General features: G+C 44.6%; 2 protein-coding genes across 2 annotated transcripts in view; both read right to left on the reverse strand.

Moving 5' to 3' along the window:
* The window catches only part of LOC122541464 (E3 ubiquitin-protein ligase TRIM17-like), a 185,162-nt gene extending 168,066 nt beyond the window's left edge, over positions 1-17,096 (reverse strand). The window contains exons 1-2 of the mRNA XM_043678247.1: positions 16,663-17,096; positions 16,466-16,539 (exon numbers count right to left, since the gene is read on the reverse strand). Coding sequence (XP_043534182.1) covers positions 16,495-16,539; positions 16,663-17,073 — 456 coding nt within the window. The 5' untranslated portion in view covers positions 17,074-17,096 and the 3' untranslated portion in view covers positions 16,466-16,494. The remainder of the gene's footprint in view (positions 1-16,465; positions 16,540-16,662) is intronic.
* LOC122541544 (nuclear factor 7, brain-like) overlaps positions 14,398-19,749 on the reverse strand; it is a 15,086-nt gene continuing 9,734 nt past the window's right edge. Inside the window, exons 3-5 of the mRNA XM_043678372.1 lie at positions 16,139-16,372; positions 15,648-15,670; positions 14,398-14,507 (exon numbers count right to left, since the gene is read on the reverse strand). Coding sequence (XP_043534307.1) covers positions 14,480-14,507; positions 15,648-15,670; positions 16,139-16,372 — 285 coding nt within the window. The 3' untranslated portion in view covers positions 14,398-14,479. The remainder of the gene's footprint in view (positions 14,508-15,647; positions 15,671-16,138; positions 16,373-19,749) is intronic.

The raw sequence follows: 19,749 nt of genomic DNA on the forward strand, positions 1-19,749 counted from the left end.
AGAGAGAAAGCTTGTGGTGATTTTATTGTCAGCATCACCATCCCTCACGAACGGGGTATGGATGAGAAGGCAAGATGTTCACAGTGTAGGAATTGAACCTGAATTGTTACTGTCAGTCTGTATCATACAGCAGCTGTCCAACCAACTGATTTAACCAACCTACATAGCCATAGAATAACACAGCATCAAATGAGGCCCTTAAGCCCATTGTGGTCATCAATGGCCTATCAAATTCTATTCCATTTCCCAGCACCTAGGGAACTTGGGGAAATATGTAGTGATGTCTTGAAAAGGGTTCACATTACAGAAGAGGATGTGCTGTCGTGGTCTTCAATTGTGCAAAAATAGGTAAATTCCCGGGATCAGAAACTAGAGAAGCCAGGGAAGAGATTGCTGGACCCTTTGCTGATATATTTGTATGAACAACAGCCACAGGTGAGGTGCCAGAACTTGAGGTCGGCTAAATTGTTGCCATCATTTTAGAAAGTTTGTAAGGAAAAGCAAGGGAACTATAGAATTAGTGAGCTTCACAGCAGTAGTCGGTAAGTTACTGGAGAGGGTGGGACAGGATTTACATGACCCTCTTATTAGGAGTCATCAACATGGCTTTTTAAGTGAGAAATCGCGTCTTGATTGAAATTTTCGAAAATGTTACAAAGTAGATTGATGAAGACAGAGCAGTAGATGTTGTCCTTATGGACTTCAGCAAAGCATTCAACAGGGATTTGCAGGGTCGACTAGTTAGTAAGGTTATGGGATTCAGGGAGAGCTAGCTGACACAGTACAAAATTGGATTGAAGGTAGGAGGTAGAGTGTGATGCTGGAAGGTTGCTTTTCAGACTGGAGACCAGCGGTGTGACACAAGGATTGGTTCTGGATTCCACTGCTTTTGGACCTAGATATAAATCATTTGTGAACATCAGGGGCATGGTTTGTCAGTTGGTCCGTCTCAGACAACTCCCTCCCCTTCTTGATCTCTCTGTTCCCATCTCCGGCAACAGTTAGTATAAACCCACAGACTCTCACAACTATCTGGACCACGCCTCCTCTCACCCAGTATCCTGCAAGAACTCCACCCCATTCTCCCAATTCCTCTGCCTCTGCCGCATTTGCTTGGACGAGGAGACATTCCACTCGCGAGCATCACAGGTGTCCACCTAATTCAAACAATGTGCATTCTCCCCTCCCTCATCCAGTCAGCCCTCCACCACTCCACCTCCATTCCCTGTTCCACTGCTCTAAACATTCCCACCTCAACACAGTAAAGACAAATCCTGCCGATACACCATACCACTCAGCTCCATCCAGGGCCCCAAACAGTCCTTCCAGGTGAGACTGAGGTTCACCTGCCTCTCTTCCAACCTAGTTTACTGCATGAGGTGCTCCGGACGAGGTCTTCTCTCCATTGAAGAGATCAAACGTAAATTGAGGGAACAGTGAGCTGAGCATCGCAGCCGGATCCGTCGGGACCAACCGGACCTCCCAATCACTGCCCATTTCATTCCCCTTCACAGTCCTTTTCCAACATGACCATCTTTGGCCTCCTCCATTGCCACAATGAGTCAACCCCCAAATTGGAGGAAAATCATCTCTTCCATTTGGGTGGTCTACAGCCTGTAGGACTCAACAATGAGTTCTTCAATTTCAAATCACCTCCCTTTCCAGCCCCTCCCCCTCCCTTGCACTCCTCCTAGCCACCAACTGGATTATTCCACCCTTCGAACAACCAGTTCTCACCCTCTGCCTGTCTTCACCAGCCCCACTTCACCATCCTACTTCCGGCACCCTCTTTATCTGCAGCGCCCCCCATCACCAATCCTCAGTCCAGAAAAAGGGTTACAGTCGAAACGCCGACTTCTCTGCCTCCTGATGCTGCCTGGCTTGCTGTGTTCTCCCTGCCTCCTATTTGTCTAACATGGTTCATAAGCTGGCAAGTGACATGAAAATATTGTCCACTGGACAGTAAAGAAGATTATATTAGACTGCAATGGAACCTTGACCAGGTGGCCAGTGGGTTGAGGAGTGGCAGATGGAGGTAAATTTAGATAAATGTGGGGTGTTGAATTTTGGTCGGGCCAACCAGGCCAGGACTATTACAGTTGATGGTGTGTCCCTGGGAAGTGTTACTGAGCGGGAGGCCTGCACGTGCAGATACATGGTTCTCTGGGGTGGAGTTGCAGGTAGACAGGGCGGTGAAGAGGGAGTATGGCATGCTTGCCTTCATTGGTCAGAGCATTGAGTATTGGAGTTGGGGCATCATATTGTGGCTGTGCAGCACACTGGAGTGTGATTCTGGTCACCCTACCATGGGTAACTATGTTGTGAGGCTTAAGAATGTGTGGAGGACATTTGCAGGGATGTTGCTGGGGCTGGAGGGTTTGATTTATAGGGAGTGACTGAATAGGCTGGGGATTTTTTCCCTGTAGCATTGCAGGCTGAGGGGTGACCGTTTAGAGGTTTATAAAACCGTAAAGGGCATGGATAGGCTGAATAGCTAATGCATTTCCCCCTGGGTAGGTGACTCCAGAACTGGAGGGCTCAGATTTAAGGTGAGTTGGGAAAGATTTAAAAAGAACCTGAGGGGTAACTTTTTCATGCTGAGGGTGGTGCATGTATGGAATGGTCTGCCAGAGGAAGTGGTGGAGGTTGGTCTAATCACAACATTTAAAATGCATCAGGATGGGAATATGAAAAAGAACGGTTTCACGGGATAGGGACCAAATGCTGGCGAATGGGACGAGGGTCTGTTCAGGATACCTGTTCAGTGTGGACTCATTGGATGGAAGAGTCTGCTTCCATCCTGTGTGACTTTATCGTTCCATTTGAATAACTTCCTAAATGGTGCAAAGATTTCTATCTCTTTTCAGGCAGTGAGGTCCTGATGCCGACCACGATCTGGCGGGAAATATTAGCCTTAATTCCCCTTGAAAACCCCTGCTTCTTCTCTTAAATTTATGCACCTGTTATTGTCCATTCCATTCCTCGTAACTTTCTACACATTCATCAGGTTCTCCCCTCAGCCTTCCCTGCTTCAATGAGAACATCTCCAGCTGATCAAGTCTTCTTCAGAGTTGAAACGTGCCAGCTCAGCCAACATCTTGGTGAATCTCAGCTGTTCCAGGCCTGCCCTGCCTCCTGTTGCATTTTCGACACACGCCTTAAAAATATCACGTGGAGAATTTGTAAGAATTCTGTCCTGTCCGAGCCCTTCACAATCTCCCTCTCCCAGTTCCTCCGATGTTACAACACTTTTGCTTTTTTCACTCCTCTGAGATTTCTCTACCTATCAGCGCTTAATCTCTGACTGGCGTGGGTCTATCGTACTTTCCTAACAATGTAATTCACAATTTTTATGAAGTTCTCCCCATGTGGCCTCACCGGAGATGCTGTTAGAGTCATAGAGGTAGACAGAATGGAAACATACCCTTTGGACCAACTCTTCAAAATTAATCTCGTCCCATTTGCCAGCACTTGGACCATATGCCTCTAAACCTTCCTATTTGCATATCCATCCAAATGCCTTTTAAAAGTTCGAATTGTGCCAGCCCCCACAATTTCCTCTGCATCTCACTGCATACACGCAGCACCCTTTGCATGAAACATTTTCCCCTTAGATTCCTTTTCAATTTTTTCGCTCTCACCAGAGACTTCTGTCCACTAGTTCGGGACTCCCCCACTCCTAACTTGTCTATTTGCCCTATCCATGCTCCTCATGATCTTATAAACTTCGCTAAGGTCACCCCCCAGCCTTCGACTCTCCAGGGAAAACAGGTGCACCTGCATATTGAATAAGAAAATATTCTTGGACACACAAAGACTCCTAGTCATCCAACTCCTTAACACAATGGCATTCCCATTTTATGCTTGGAAAGTTAAAATTCTCTTTTATTACAACCCTATTAATCTTACAGATAACTGAGATCTCCCTGCATGTTGTTTCTTAATTTCCCACTGTCTATTTGAGAGCTTTTCTACAATCCCATTGAGGTCTTTCTTAGTTACACACAAATAATTTCCCTGGATGGTCTCCAGGAGTATCCTCCCTAAGTACAGCCATAATGCTGTCTTTAATTAAAATGCCACACCCCTCCTTTCTTGCCTCTTATTTTATCTTGACAATGACTCCCTACCCTTCCCTAAGCCACGTTTCATCAGTAATAGCTATGATATTCCAATCCTGTGTTCCCAACCATGCCCTAAGTTAATCGGTCTTATCTGTCAGGCCTCTTGCATTAAACAGATGCAGTTCAGTTGCTCAGTCTTACCTCATTCTCTCCTGTGCTCCTGCCTACCTTGAGTGCTTAACTTGCTCCCTTTATCTACTGCGCCTTATTTATTTTCTCACTATTTCTGAGTCTAATAAATTCACCCCCTCCCCCTGTCCTCGTTTAAAGCCTACCAAGTCGCACGAGCAAATCTCCCCTTCAGGAGATTGATCCCCTTCCAATTCAGCTTCAACCCATCAGCTTCGACAGGTCACTTCTATCCCAGCAAAGGTCCCAGAGGTCCAAACATTTGAATTCGTGCTCCTTACTTCAGCTCCTTAGCTGCACATTATCCTCCTACTCATATTCTCACTAGCACATGGTACTGGGAATAATACAGTTATTACTACCATTAAGGACCTCTTTGTAATCTCCTGCATCACGATTAGGAACAATGCAACGTATTGTTCCCTCTGTACCACTGAACCTTTCCACCACAACTGATATCATCAAAACAGATGACTTTTCATCATCACAATGCTCTTCTTGTGACATCACTGTTCACAGATTGATTCTCTAATTGACAGTCATATAGTCAGAGAGATGTACAGCACGGAAATAGACCCTTCAGTCTGACTCTTCTGTGCTGACCAGATATCATAACCTAATCTCGTCCCATTTGCCAGCACTTGGCCCATGTATCTCTGAATCCATTCTCTCCATATACCCATCCAGGTGAATTTTTAATGTTGTAATTGTGACAATCTCCACACTCCCCATGGCAGCTCATTCCAATAATGTCCTTTGCATGAAAACATTTCTCCTTAGGTCCACTTTAACTGTCACCCTAAACCTATGCCCTCTACTCTCGACTTCCCTACCCCAGGGAAAAGACCTTGTCTATTTATACTATTCATGCCCCTCATGATTTTATAAATCTCTATCAGGTCACTCCTCAGTCTCTGCTGCTCCAGGGACAACAGCCCCAGCCTATTCAGCCTCTCCTTTTAGCCCAAATCCTCCAGCCCCGGAAACATCCTTGTCAATCTTTTCTGAACTCTTTCAAGTTTCACAATAGCCTTCCAATAGGAGGGAGACCAGAACTGCACACAGTATTCCAAACTGATCTAAACAATGTCCTGTACAGTTGCAATATGACATCACAACTCCTGTATTCGATGCTCTGACCAAGAAAGGAAAGCATGCCAAATATCTTCTTCACTGTCCTATCCACTTGCGACTTCTCTTCCAAGGAAATATGAATCTGCACTCTAACACCTCTTTGTTCAGTAACACTCCCCAGGACCTGACCATTAAGTGTGGAAGTCCTGCTCAGATTTGCCTTTCCAAAGTGCAACACCATACGTTTATCTAAATTAAAATCTATCTGATACTCCTCGGCCCATTGGCCCCATCTGATCATGATCCCGTTTAGTCATCTGCAAACCTGCTAACTATCCTCCTATGTTTACATTCATATCATTTTTATAAGTGATGAAAAGTAATGGACCCACCACCGATCCTTGTGGTACATCACTGGTTACAGGCCTCCAGTCTGACAAGAAACCCTCCACCACCACTCTCTGTCTTCTACCTTCGAGTCAGTCCTGTATCCAAATGGCTAATTCTCCAGTATTCCATGAGGTCTAACCTTGATAACCAGTTTATCATGAGGAACCTTGTCGAATGCCTTACTGAAGTTCATTTAGATCACATTCACTGCTTTACCCTCAAAAATTCACTTTGTTACTTTTTCAAAAAACAAGATGTGATACTGCATGTCGCAAAAATGTAAACTTCAAAAGGACAAGCAGAAATGAAAGTGTGATCGCGTAGCATTGTTGACATGTGATGAAATAAATACAACAGCAAGAAATAATCTGAAATCAGAAGAATATAGACTCCGCATGAGTGAAGGCAAGAAATAAAGTAAGAAGATTGGCAGAAATGGTCTCTAAGACCTCAAACAGTAGCAACACGGTGGGGCAGATAATAATCAGAAGATAAAAAGTGCAAGTAACATTAAACTTGGGTGACTTTTATCAGCATGTTGATTTAAACAGTGAGAGTACTAGAGGGAGCTATGAGCACATAGTTTCCTAGAATAATAATATTGTGAATCCAACCTTGTATTTGCCAATTTGAATCTGGTGATGAGTAGTGAGGCAGGTTGGATAAATGATGTTATCATTTATCCATGTAATCGTCAACACTGACGATAACATGGATGAATGTAGCATTCAGTTTGAAAGGGAGGATCTTGGTTGGAAAATAACTGTGCGAAGTTTAAACAAGGGTAATTGCAAAAGAATGATGGCTGAGCTTGCTGGAGTGGACTGGGGAAAGCACTTAGCATCAAAGATATTCCAGGGAGGTGGAAGAGACGATTAGCAAAATTGTTCTGAGTAGGAGTGAAAGGAACAGGGTGGTCATTATGCGGGACTTTAACTTCCCCAATATTGACTGGAAATGTTATAGCTCTCGTACATCGGATGGATGAGTTTTTGTCCAGTGTGTACAGGTGGGTTTCCTGACACAGTATATCGAAGGGCCGACAAGAGGTGACGCTACACTGGATCTGGTGCTTGGTAATGATGAGATTCCCTACAGTGTAGAAACAGGCCTTTCGGCCCAACAAATCCACACCGACACTCCAAACAGTAACCCAACCAGACCCATTTCCCCCTGACTAATGCACCCAACTTTAGCATGGCCAATCCACCTGACCTGCACGTCTTTGGACTGTGGGAGGAAACCCACACAGACATGGGGAGAATGTGCAAACTCCACACAGACAGTTTGCCCGAGGCTGGAATCATACCTGGGACACTCGGGCTGTGAAGCAGCAGTGCTAACCACTGAGCCCATCAAGGCACACGGTAATGATTTAGTTGAAGGTGAGCACTTTGGAGAGAGCGACCATAATTCAGTTATGTTTAGTTTCGATGAGGCAAGGGCAATTATAATGCGATTAGGCAAGAATCAGGATGCATAGATGGGGTAGCATAAAATGGGAGGATATAGACTATCGAAATGTGGAGGGGGTTTAAGGAATAGATATTGCGTATCCATGTTAGGTATGTCCCTGACAGGCAGGGAGGAAATGGTAAGGTAAGGGAACCGTGGTTTACTACAGAAATTGCATCTCTTGTTAAGAAGAAGAAGGAGGCTTATGTGTTGATGAGGCAAGATGGTACAGATGAGGCAATGGAGAGATCCAGATCAGCTAGGAAGGATTTAAAGAGAGAGTTAAGAAGAGCAAAGTGAGGACACGAGCAGTTTTTAGCAAATTGAATAAAGGAGAACCCTAAAGCTTTCTATAGGTATGTGAGAAATAAAAGGATGATTAGGGTAGGAATAGGCCCAATCAAAGACAGAAGTGGGAAGTTGACCCTATGGAGATCAGAGAGGTGCTAAATGCACATTTCTCATCGGTGTGCACTCAGGAAAAGGTGAATATTGTGAAGGAGAAGAATGAGGTACGAGATATTAGACACGAAAGGATCGAGGTTAGTTTTGCACAGAGAGTGTGAAGGGCGTGGAATGCCCTATCTGCTAATGTAGTCAACTCAGCGACATTAGGGAGATTTAAACAATCCTTAGATAAGTACATGGATGATTTTGGGACAGTGTAGGGAGTCGACCTGAGAATAGTTCACAGGTCGGTGCAACATCAAGGGCCGAAGGGCCTGTTCTGCGCTGTGTTTTTCTATGTTCTATGTTCCATGATATTTGAGGAACAATGGCAGGCGCTAAGAAGAACAGCACATGACTCACAGCAAAGATACATTTCAGTGAGGAAAAAGATTTCTAGGAAGGGGATGAGCCAGGAATAGTTAACTAGGGAAGTTAAGCACTTATGAAGAGTCATCGAGACTCAAAATGTTCGCTTGCTTTCAATGTTCGTGTGAAGATTTGTAGCTCGGGTGGCTACTCATTGCTCGTTTGCTGCCATATTCCCAATATTCCAAATCACACCTTTCCCTCACTTGGAAGTGATAGCAGTTTTCCAGGTACCTTCCCCCTCCTGCAGGACCATCCTGTAACTTCTCACATTCTGAACCCTTGCAAAACTGACCAAGAACATTACATTGAATAAGTGGACTCAGACTGAATTGGACCTCTCCAAAATGTCATGAGCAGACATTGCGCTCACTGCTTGATCAATAGGATTACTGAAAATATTGGAACAGTGGCTTCGTGATTAGCACTGCTGCCTCACAGCACCAGGGAGTTGGGTTCAACTCCAGCATCAGGTATGTGTATGAAGTTTGTACATTCTCCCACGTTTGCATTGGTTTCCTCCCACAGTCCAAAGATGTGCAGCTTTTGTCCATTGTGTCCAGGAAAGTGCAGGCTTTGTGTATTTGCCATGGGAAAAGTGGAGTTAAAAGAATATGTGAAGGCGTTGGGTCCTGGAGGGATGCTTTTCAGAGATTCAGTATGGATTTGATGGGCTGAATAGCCTGCTTCCACATTGGAAGGATTTTGTGATTCTAACAACCTCACTACCTGCAAGCTGGAAATTTATAAATATCTCTGTCTTGTTTAATATTATACTACGTTACACCTATAGATATTTATCAGGCTCAGCAGATCTGGCAGCATCTGTGCAGAGGTTAATGGAGACTGTTAGTGGCTAACAATGCTTTGTGTGTAATAACAGACTCTGTGATAACAAGGCATGGTTGTGTGGTTTGGGGTAAGGACATGGGAGAGCTCAGACTTCAAAGTTATTTAATTTGATATTGAGTCTGCAGGATCCCCAGCCTGAAAGTGAGGTGCTGTTCTTCCAGCTTGCGCTGAGCTGCATTGGAGCACTGCAGGCTTGCACTGCAGCAAGCCTGAGACAGAGGTGCTTACCAGGTTACAGTGTGGTGTGTGAAAAGGCAACTGGAATTTCAGGGTCTTTTTTTGGAACAAAAGCTGCACATTTTTGGAAAACGGAATACAAGTGTTCGACCCTTCATACCTCCACGAGAGAGGAGGCCGCACTGTGAGCAGTAAATGTAGTAGACTAGATTGTCAGAAGTGCAGGGAGGTGAAGGTGTGTTTGGGCCCTTGGATACTGAGGAGGTAGGAAATAAATGGACACATATTACACCTTCGGCAGTGGCAGCAAAAAGTGCTATGATGCTGTGTGGGAGTGTTGGAAGTAACCAGAGTGTCCCAAAGGGAACAGTTCCTGCAGGAGGGGAGGTGTGTGGTGTCTGGTGGTGGCATCTCGCTGGAAATGGCAGAAATGGCAGCTGATGATCTTCTGGATGTTGATGCTGTTGGGATGGTAGATAAGGACAAGGGGAACCCTATCATTGTTGCAGGAGGGAAGAGAGGGGGTGAGGGCTGTAGTGCGAGAGATAGGTTGGTCCCACTTGAGGGCCCAGAGGAATCCTTGGTTGAGGAAGAACGTGGACATTTCAGAGGATCCCTTGTCAAAGGTAACATCGTCAGAACCAATGTGATGGAGACAGAGTAACTAGGAGAATGGAAAGGAGACGTTACAGGGAGCAGTGTGCGAGAATATAAAGGAGGAAGTGAGGACTGCAGATGCTGGAGATCAGAGCTGAAAATGTGTTGCTGGAAAAGCGCAGCAGGTCAGGCAGCATTCAGGGAACAGGAGAATCGATGTTTCGGGCATAAACCTGAAGAAGGGCTTATGCCCGAAACGTCAATTCTCCTGTTCCCTGGATGCTGCCTGACCTGCTGTGCTTTTCCAGCAACACATTTTCAGCGAGAATACAAAGGCCATATAATTGTGGGAGTTGGTGGGTTTATTGTGGATTATTAGTGGTCAATCTTTCCCCAGAAATAGAAACAGTGATGTTGAGGAAGGGTTCAGAGATAGACCAGGTGAAGGTGAGAGTGAGGTGGAAGTTGGAAACAAAATCGATAAATCTTTTCAATTCTGAATGGGAGACGCAGGTGGCACCATCCTCCATGCCCTTAGATCCAATCCTGACTTTGTTATTAAGCTGCTGATCAGTGTGGGGCTGGAGTAGTCAGCAAACTGACCACTACATTGCAGAAGCTGAGATCCCTCTCAGATACCTCCTCCTATTGGCCTCTAAAATGTGACCCCATGATGGAACATCAGGCCACTGCATCAACCTAATGGTCACCAACCTAATTTCATCTGGGATCTGCCCCCACTCCAACCACCTCCAGCTGATAGTCCCACAACCCCGCACAGCTCTTTCTACCTCCTTCCCAAAATAAACAATCAGGATTACCCAGACAGACACATTCTGTCTGTCTGCTCCTGCCTCTCAGAACTCATCATTTCCTACCATGACTCAGTCTTGTCTCACCTGCTGCAGTCCCTGCTCACTTACATCTGCCATTCCTCTCACTTTTTATGCCCATTCCAAAATTTCCAGTTTGCGGCTTCAGCTGCCTCCTCTTTACCATGAACATGCATCCCTCTACACCTCCATCCCCCACCAGGATGGTCTCAGAATTCCCTGCTTCTTCCTGGAACACAGGGCTGAACTATTCCCAACTCCCACCACTCGCCTCCCCTTGGCCGTGCTCATCCTCACACTCAACCTCTTGTTTTTTTCGGTCAGAGGGGCGGCCATAGGTACCCATCTAGGCCCCCAGTTTTGCCTGTCTCTTTATGGGGTATGTGTAACATTTCTTGTTCCAGTCCCATTCCAGTCCGACACATGAGTCTTTCTCTGGTATATCAATAATATCATCGGTGCTGCCTCCCTTTCTCATCTGGAATTGGAAAGGTTTATTTATTTTGATTCCAAGTTCCACCCTGCTCTCACCTTCACCTGATCCATCCTTCCCTTTCCTCAACATTCCTGTTTCCATTTCTGGCGATAGACTGGCCAATAATATCCACAATAAACCCACTGACTCCCACAGCTAGCTGGCCTGTACATCCTCGCACTCTGCTTCATATAAATACTCCATTCCATTCTCCTAGTTACTCCGTCTCCATCGCATTCATTCCCATCCTTCCAACTTCAACAAAGGAGCCTTGAAAATGTCTATTCTTTTTCTGAACCATGGATTCCCCAGCACTGTTGTTGGCAGCGCCCTCAACTGGGTCCAACCCATCTCTGACATTTCAACCCTCACCCCTTCTTTTCCCTCCTGCAACAGTGATATAATTTTCCCCTCGACCTGATCTACAATCCCACCAGCACCAATATCCAGAAGATCATCAGTCATAATCTCTGCCACCACCAGACACACATTCCTCTCCCCTCCATTGTCCACCTTCCATTGAAACTGTTTCTTCCAGGACACCCTGGTCTATTCTTCCCTCACTCCCAACAGCCCCCCACAGCCTCATGGCACCTTCATCTACAACTGCAGAACATGGAACACCTGTCCGTTTCCTTCCTCCCCCCTCAGTATGCAAAGGTCCAAACAGATCTCCAGGTGAAGCAATGCCTTATCTGTACTTCACTTAATTTAGTCTACTGCATTTACTGCTCACAATGGGCTCTCCTCTACATTGGGGAAATAAAGCATAGACTGTGTGACCGCTTTGTTGCACACTTGTATTCTGTCTATAAAAACGACCCTGAGCTTCCAGTTACCTGCTCCATTAAACATCACCCTGTTCCCTGGCCAACATCTCTGTCTCAGGCTTGCTAAGAACAGCACCTCATTTTCCACTTCTGGACTCTGCAGCCTCCCTGACTCAATATCGAATTCAATAATTTTAAGAATTGAGCGCGCCCATGTCCTTACCTCAACCCCAACACATCAGGCCTCATCATTCAGAGTCTGGTATTACACACAGCCCATTGTTAGCCACAAACCATCCCCATGAACAGTTCCTCACCCTCCGAGCCAGACTGTTATCGATTCCTTTGTCTGTCCAACTGTTCTTCCTTGTCTTTAGGGTCTGTGCCCAGATATCGTAGTCCTTACCCCAATCCACAAACTAATGTCTGCATATAAACCAACATTTTCTGAGCTGCCGTCAGTTCTGAGGAAGGGTCACTCAATCCGAAACATTAACTCTGATTTCTCTCCACAGATGCTGCCAGGTGTGCTGAGCTTTTCCAGCAACTTCTGTTTTTGTCTCTTATTTACAGCATCCACAGTTCTTTCAGTTGATATTTATCGGCTACAGTTTTCATCATTGACCACTTCAGTAAGACCATCACACACCCTCCATCACACACCTTTACACAATGCAATCTCTCAGTATTTGCAACTCCTTCTCTTTGCTAAACTATCTAAATCCTACCTTCCCCACTCACACATCCTATTCCCCTCCCCCGCCCCCCATTCTCACACTGCTAATGTCCAACTTCCACACCATCCTCACCTTCACCTGGTCGATCTGTGATTCCTCTTTCTCTTCCTTGACATGTCTGTTTTCATTTCTGGGGATAGACTGACCGATAATATCCACTATAATCCCGTCTCTCCAGCTACGTAGAGTATACATTCTCACACCCTGCTTCCTGTAAACACTCTATTCCATCCTCCCAGTTCCTCCGTCTCCATTCCATCTGCTCTGACAAAGCAAACTTTGACAAGAGAGCCTCGGAAATGCCCACATCCTTCCTCAACTGAGGATTCACCAGCAGTGTCGTTGAGAGTGCTTTCAATCAAATCCGACACCTCCCACACTTCTGCCCACACCCCCCTCTCTTTCCTGGCACAACAACGGTAGTGTTCCCCTTGTCCTAACCTACCATCCCACCAGCATCCACAACCAGAAGAGCATCAGACACAATTTCTGCCTCATGCAAGTAAGATGTCACCACCAGGAACATGTTTCCCTACCCTCCGTTGTCAGCCTTTTGCAGGGACCGTTCCCTTCCAATCACCCTGATGTTCTCTTCCTTCACTCCCAACACCCACCCACAGCCCCACGGCAACATCCTCAGCAGCTGAAAAAGGTACAACACCTTCCCATTTACCTCCAGTATCCAAGGGTCCAACACACCCGCAAGATGAGGTAGCACTTCACACAATCTAGTCTCTTGCATTCACTGTTCACAAGATGGTCTCCTCTGTATTGGGGAAACAGAGCATCTGTGTTCTGCCATTTTAGAAAAAGTACCCTGAGCTTCCAGTTGCCGACCACTTTAACATACCATCCTGTTCTCTGGGCAACATCTCTGTCTCTGGCTTGTTGCAGTGCTCCACTGAAGCTCTGTGCAGTCTGGAAGAACGACATCTCATTTTCCACTTCCGGACCCTGCAGTTCTCTGGACTCAATTTCAAGGGCAATAATTCTAGTCCCAGAGCTGTATCATGACCTAGCCCCCTACCCCACACATCAGGTTTTGTTTTCACTGCCATTACACTCTGCCTATTATTTGGCACTAACAGTCTCCATCACCAGGTATTCACTCTCCTAACCAAATCATTATCCACTCTTTTGTCTTTCTAACTGTACTTCTTTGTGTTTGGGACTATCCCCACCTATAATATCCTCCTTACCTCCTCCTCCACTGTACCTTCTGCATATAAACCGACTTTTGCCAGGTCCTATCAGCTTTGAGGAAAGATCACTCAATCTGAAAGGTTAACTCTGGTTTCTCTCCACAGATGCTGGCAGACCTGGGGAGCTTTCCAAGGAATTTCTGTTTTGTTTCTCTCACAACCCCCTTTAGATAAGTGCCTGTTAACACTGGCTCTTAAATGTCTACATGCCTTTTGTTATTATGATAAAAACCTTTCCTCCAATGTCACACCAGATGGAGCCAGCCCAGTCTACTCTCGAAATCCTGTTTCCATGCTCTATTCCTCTGGTTCGACAGAACCCTTCACTGGGTAAAAACAAAGACTGCAAATGCTGGAACCCAGAGTCTAGATTAGAGTGGTGCTGGAAAAGCACAGCAGGTCAGGCAGTATCTGAGCAGCAGGAAAATCGACGTTTCTGGCAAAAGCCCTTCATCAGGAATAGATGATGAAGGGCTATTTCTGATGAAGGGCTTTTGCCCGAAACGTCAATTTTCCTGCACCTCAGATGCTGCCTGACCTGCTGTGCTTTTCCAGCACCACTCCAACCCAGAACCCTTCACTGCTCTGACACACAGAGCTGATGCCTTCAGACACTTCTCCAAATGGGTCCACAGAAAATAAAATGTTTCCAGGTCGAGTCTCCCAGAATTAACAACCAGTGATGTGAGAATGTAAACTGGGGCCTTCGAGACCCTACATAACTGGATCTACCATCCGGAAAATGAATACACGTGTTTACCTGGGTGAATAGTGTGAATCATTTCTCTCCAGACTGTGTACGGTAAAAGGCCAGTGAACTGTCCGAGAGACAGAGAGCCATCAGCAGCTCAGAGTGTCTTCTCCTCAACATCAATCCTGTAAACATTAAACAGATGACATCATAAACTCTGCGTTGTTCGAATATTTATGAAATCATTTAAATATTCAAGCGTTCCTCATTTTTCATGTTTGAGTCAATGGGTTAGAAAGTGAAATGTTCATCTTATTTTTGTAACTGATCTAACAAGAATTCGATAATGCAAGGGCAAGGATCGGAAACACCCAGATCCAGAGAAAGGCCCACGTCTTGATAACAGATTAGGAACTGAGACATCACACACCGCAGGAGATAATATATGTTTCCTCCATCTCCTTGCCGTATTATAAACAGAGCTTGTGGAACAGAGACAAAAAACCGGAAACATCTAAAAGCCTCATATCCAACTGTGTAATACATGGGTCCCACAACCCTCCGAGAATCCTGCTCCTCTACTTCCAGCCTCCTGACCGGTTTTAGTCTCTACCCCCCACCCCCCATTGGAGGTTGGACCTTCAGCTGCCCAGAACCTCAGCTCTGGAATTCCCTCCCTGAACCTCTCCATCTTTCTATTCCTCTTTCCTCCTTTATGATCCGCTTAAACCAACAGCAATCACCTGGATTAATAGCTCAGTGACACTTTTCTATACTTTCCAACTCTCATGCAAAGTACTCAGAACATTACGTTACACTAATTAAAGATTTTTTTTATTTTACATTTAATGTTCCCTTTATAAAGGCTGCGGTGCGAGTTGGTGTTGTAAAAAGTGAAACAAAAATGATTCCCCCTTTCAACTCTGACTGTCTAGGGCTGGTCAGGAGCCATGCAGTGACAGGGATGGCTATTCCCTGGAAACATGGGTCATTTGTCTCTCACAGGGTCAGGGGGAAGGTGACAGTCACACAAACAGTCACAAAAATCAGGGCAGTGATCACTTCCAGCCTGGAACCAGGCTGTATTTACAGGCATCTTGTCATTGTTTACAATGCTGCAGAACAGTTTCATAAAATCTAATACTGTTTAAAACCTGCAACAATCTTCTTATAAAAAAACATATGCGTGAACCATAACCGGAGTTAATGTTATACGATGAATCATCCTTTAAAGCGGTACCATTAACCAGAAAATAAATCCATAATAACCCATCCCTGAGTTACTGAGCAAACTGTGCAGTGTTTCTGGAAAGAGCATGTCCTACCTTCTCTTCCGACAAGCTTCCTCCTGAAAGAAATGAATCACAAACAGTGAGGATGGCAGTAACAGATTTCAGGAGGAGACAGACAGACACCCACACACACACACACTCTCCACATGGAACTGGAACTGGATTATAATGGGAGTTTCAGGAGACAATTCAACTTGGGGAACACGGAGATAATAACAAAACAAATAAAAACATCACAATCCATTCCCGGGAGAATGTTGGTATTCCCGAGAATCTGCAGGTAGTTTGGCAGCGGTTAGTAAAAAAACAAAAATTACTGGAAAATCTCAGCAGGTTTGGAAGGATCTGTGGAAAGAAATCAGAGTGAACGCTTCGGGAGCATTGACCCTTCTTCAGTGACAACAACAGAACCGTCCGGACAGTTACAAGGTCAGTTCACCTTTTTATACGACATTCCATAATATTTTTACAGTTGTCATCATGTCCGAAATCTGTCTGAAATAACCTGCAATATATTCCCTCACCTTCAGAAAGATCAACTCGTCTTTTCGCTCCATCTGTTTCTGCAACTTTGAGAGTTCCTCCTCAATGGAATTTAAATTCTCCTGAATCTCTCGAAGGGATTTCTCCATTAGTTCTACAATCCTCTCCTCTTCTTCCCTGAGATCTCTGAGTAAACGCTGCTCTTTCTCAGTGAGAATCTGGTGCATTTTAGTGAACTCGGATGTGATGTAGGTCTGCAGACTGCTCGCCTGTTCCTACCAAATGAAATGTGAAACCTCATTAATGTCCCACGATAAAGCGAACAAAACTAACCGAGATCCCAGAGAATCAGCACAGGGAGAGCTCACCCTCACTTCGGAAATCTTCCGTTTCTGGGTCAGTTCTGTTTGTCGAACCGCCGATTTCTTCTCTGTGAGAGAATCTAAGGAAGATTTCAGTTTATCCAGTAATTGAGATAGAAATTGAAGAATAGATGTGTTAGGTTAGGTGTTGGATCAGGGATATGTGATGAAACGCGCACTTTACAAAATATTGTCTCTTTTACCTTGTAGATTTCAACAGCTTCGCTGATCGGCAGGAAGTTGTGAGTTTTGTGTTCCCGCGAATCTCGACAAATCAGACAGATCAATTTTCTGTCAGTTTCACAAAACAGCTTCAGATCTTCCTGATGTACCTCACAGTGAGGTTTACTTCCATTATCTTTCGGATCCAGCTTTAATTTTCGAGCCTCCTCGGCCAGATTCGCTAAGGCCCGATTTACCCTGAGGTTTCTTTCCGGAAACACCTCTCTACATTCCGGGCAGGAGTTTATCTCCTTCTTTTCCCAACTCTGGGTGATACAGGAGCGGCAGAAGTTGTGTCCACAATCCAGTGTAACCGGATCGGTGAAGAAATCCAGACAAATGGGACAAACTGTCTCCTCGGTCAGTCTCAGGAGCTGCTGTCTGGAAGCCATGTTCACACTCAGCACTTCCTGGTTCAAACCACTTTCAGTTTCAATGTGACTGCGCTGGTGAACACATTCAGTTCAATCACTTACCGATGGATTTTACTGCAATTATCAGAGAAGAGTAATTAGTAACTATGGTATATAAAGGTTTTGACCTGGGAGCAAGTGAAAAACAATATTTTGAAGGAGAAACAGGTTTAGGACGCTGACAGGGTTTTGACCCCATCCCAGGAGGGTGAAGGTGCCTGGAGATTTGCCTTTGGTGGAGGGACAGTGAGACAGAAGGGAGGGTAGGACGGATGCTGAGGGAGGGCTCATGCTCTAGATGTTCACGAAATGCACAAAAAGCTGCAAGGTTTAGCTTTATGAATCTTCATCTTGTTTTTGCCTGCAGATTTTTTTAATTTCAAAAATTTACTTCATTCGTTAAAAAAATATATGCACAATCACTTTAGCCGTTCGAGTCTGTACAGTTTTTGGAGAACAAAGACTTTCCCAACAGTTCCAACAAACAAACCATGGAATTTCTAATGTGTGCAATATGCTATTTACTGGAGGGACCAGGAGGGTCCGATAATTGAATGCACCCCAGTTTAGTTTGGCCAAAAGATAGATTCATTGGGATGTGCAGCACGGCAACAACCCCTTCAGTCCAACTTGTGCATGCTTATCAGATAACATAAATAAATCTCGTCCCATTTGTTATCACCTGACCCATACCCCTCTAACCCTTTCAATTCATAAAACCATCCAGGTGTCTTTTCAATGTAGCAATTGTACCAATGTCCACAATTTCCTTGGGCAAGTCATTCCACACATGCACTGCTCTCTGCGTGAAAAAGTTGCACCTTAGGTCCCTTTTAAATCTTTTCCCTCTCACCCTAAACTTCTAGTCCCAGACACACCCAACCCAAGAAAAAGATCTTGTCGATTTATTCTATCCATGACCCTCATGATTTTTTTAAAAACCCATAAGATCACCCCTCAGCCTTCAACTCTCCAGGGAAAACAGCCCCAACCTATGCAGTGTCTCCATACAGCTCAAACTCTTCAATCAAGCACCAGCCCTGTAAATCTCTTCTGAACCCCCTCACGTTTCACATCTTTCTCATAGGAGGGAAACCAGAATTGCACACAATAATCCAAAAGTGGCCTAATCAATGTCCTACACAGTCACAACGTGACCTCCCAACTCCTATGTTCAATGTAGTGACCAATAAAGGCAAGCATACCAAACGGCCCCTTCACTATCCTGTCTACCACCCTCAAGGAAATATGAACCTGCAATCCAAGGTCTACTTGTTCAGCAACACCCCCCAAGACCTTACTATTGAGTGTACAAGTCCTGGCCTGGTTTGCCTTTCCAACTTGCAGCCTCTCACATTTTTCTAAATTAAGTTACATCTGCTGCCTCTCAGCCCGTTGGCCTTCTATGCATTTATGTGGTGACATTAATGCCCTGAATAATTGAACTATAACATTCCTACTTTGATAAAGTAATGCAGATGTGGTGATCTGAAATAAAAACAGAAATTGCTGGTGAAACTCAGCAGGACTGGCAGAATCTGTGAAGAGAGATGACATGTGAATGCTGATGGTCTATCCTATCCTGCAATGATACTTGCATTGTTTACATAACACGAGATGTGGGTCACATAGTACTGAAAAATTCAATTCGTTTTTAATCCAGTACTTGGAATCTGCACCAGCATTAAACCATTTGCATGACCGGGCTCAAGCTGAACAATTCATATGCACTGCACCATGCTCACTCAGCATGTCATGCTGCAAAAGGACCGAGTTCAGTAAGTTAGAGACTGAGAACTTCAAGTCACATATTATGATATAGTGATGATATGAGTATGTCATTGAAGATGTATTACACTACTGCTCTAAAACGTAACACAATTTCGCAAAAGTTTTCAAAAAGATGCCCAACATCAATAAACAGTGTTGTACATTACCAAACATTCTCAATTCTGTACCTATACAGACATGTATGAACAAAGTTAACAAGATTAACAACTTAAATTTTGATATAATATTTTTGACAGCATGCCCTGATCTGATAATTATATGCCCATTTGGAGAGTTATGTGTTATTCATGGCTCCTCTTGGTCATCTTGATGCTGGCTGCTATCACTCAGCATCATCTCACACTCATTACCTTTAGTCTTTTATTCCTGACTGTCGGCACACCCTATATTGCTCTGAAGTTGGCTTTTGTTGTTTTACAATGTAGCATGGTGATCAATCATGATCTGATACAACATGTGATGATTGCATATCTTAGAAACTTTTCCTGGTATCCAAGTACTTGTGGCTGGATTTCTGATCCATTCTCTGTGTCCGGTGCCTAATTGTGGTGGTCCATCCAAGTCTAAATTGTGTTGGGGATGAAGATCCTTTCCAAATTAGTGGTGAACATTTGGCATTGTCATGTGAAAATTCTGATTTGTTGGACGACACTTGAAATATATGAATTTGCTGTGTGTATCATTGGTTGTGCTAAACTGTTGATTATGGGATGACAATATGATATGAGTAACTTCCCAATTAGCAGACGTTTTTGATATCCTTTGCCAATGAAATGTGTTTTTGTCAGATGCAATTTGCTCTGGCACAGTGAATGAGCTGAAAATCGAAGTCTGTGTTTCAGTGATGGTTGCACTGATTTTGTT

This window comes from Chiloscyllium plagiosum, chromosome 37 (genome assembly GCF_004010195.1).
Source record: "Chiloscyllium plagiosum isolate BGI_BamShark_2017 chromosome 37, ASM401019v2, whole genome shotgun sequence".
NCBI lineage: Eukaryota > Metazoa > Chordata > Chondrichthyes > Orectolobiformes > Hemiscylliidae > Chiloscyllium > Chiloscyllium plagiosum.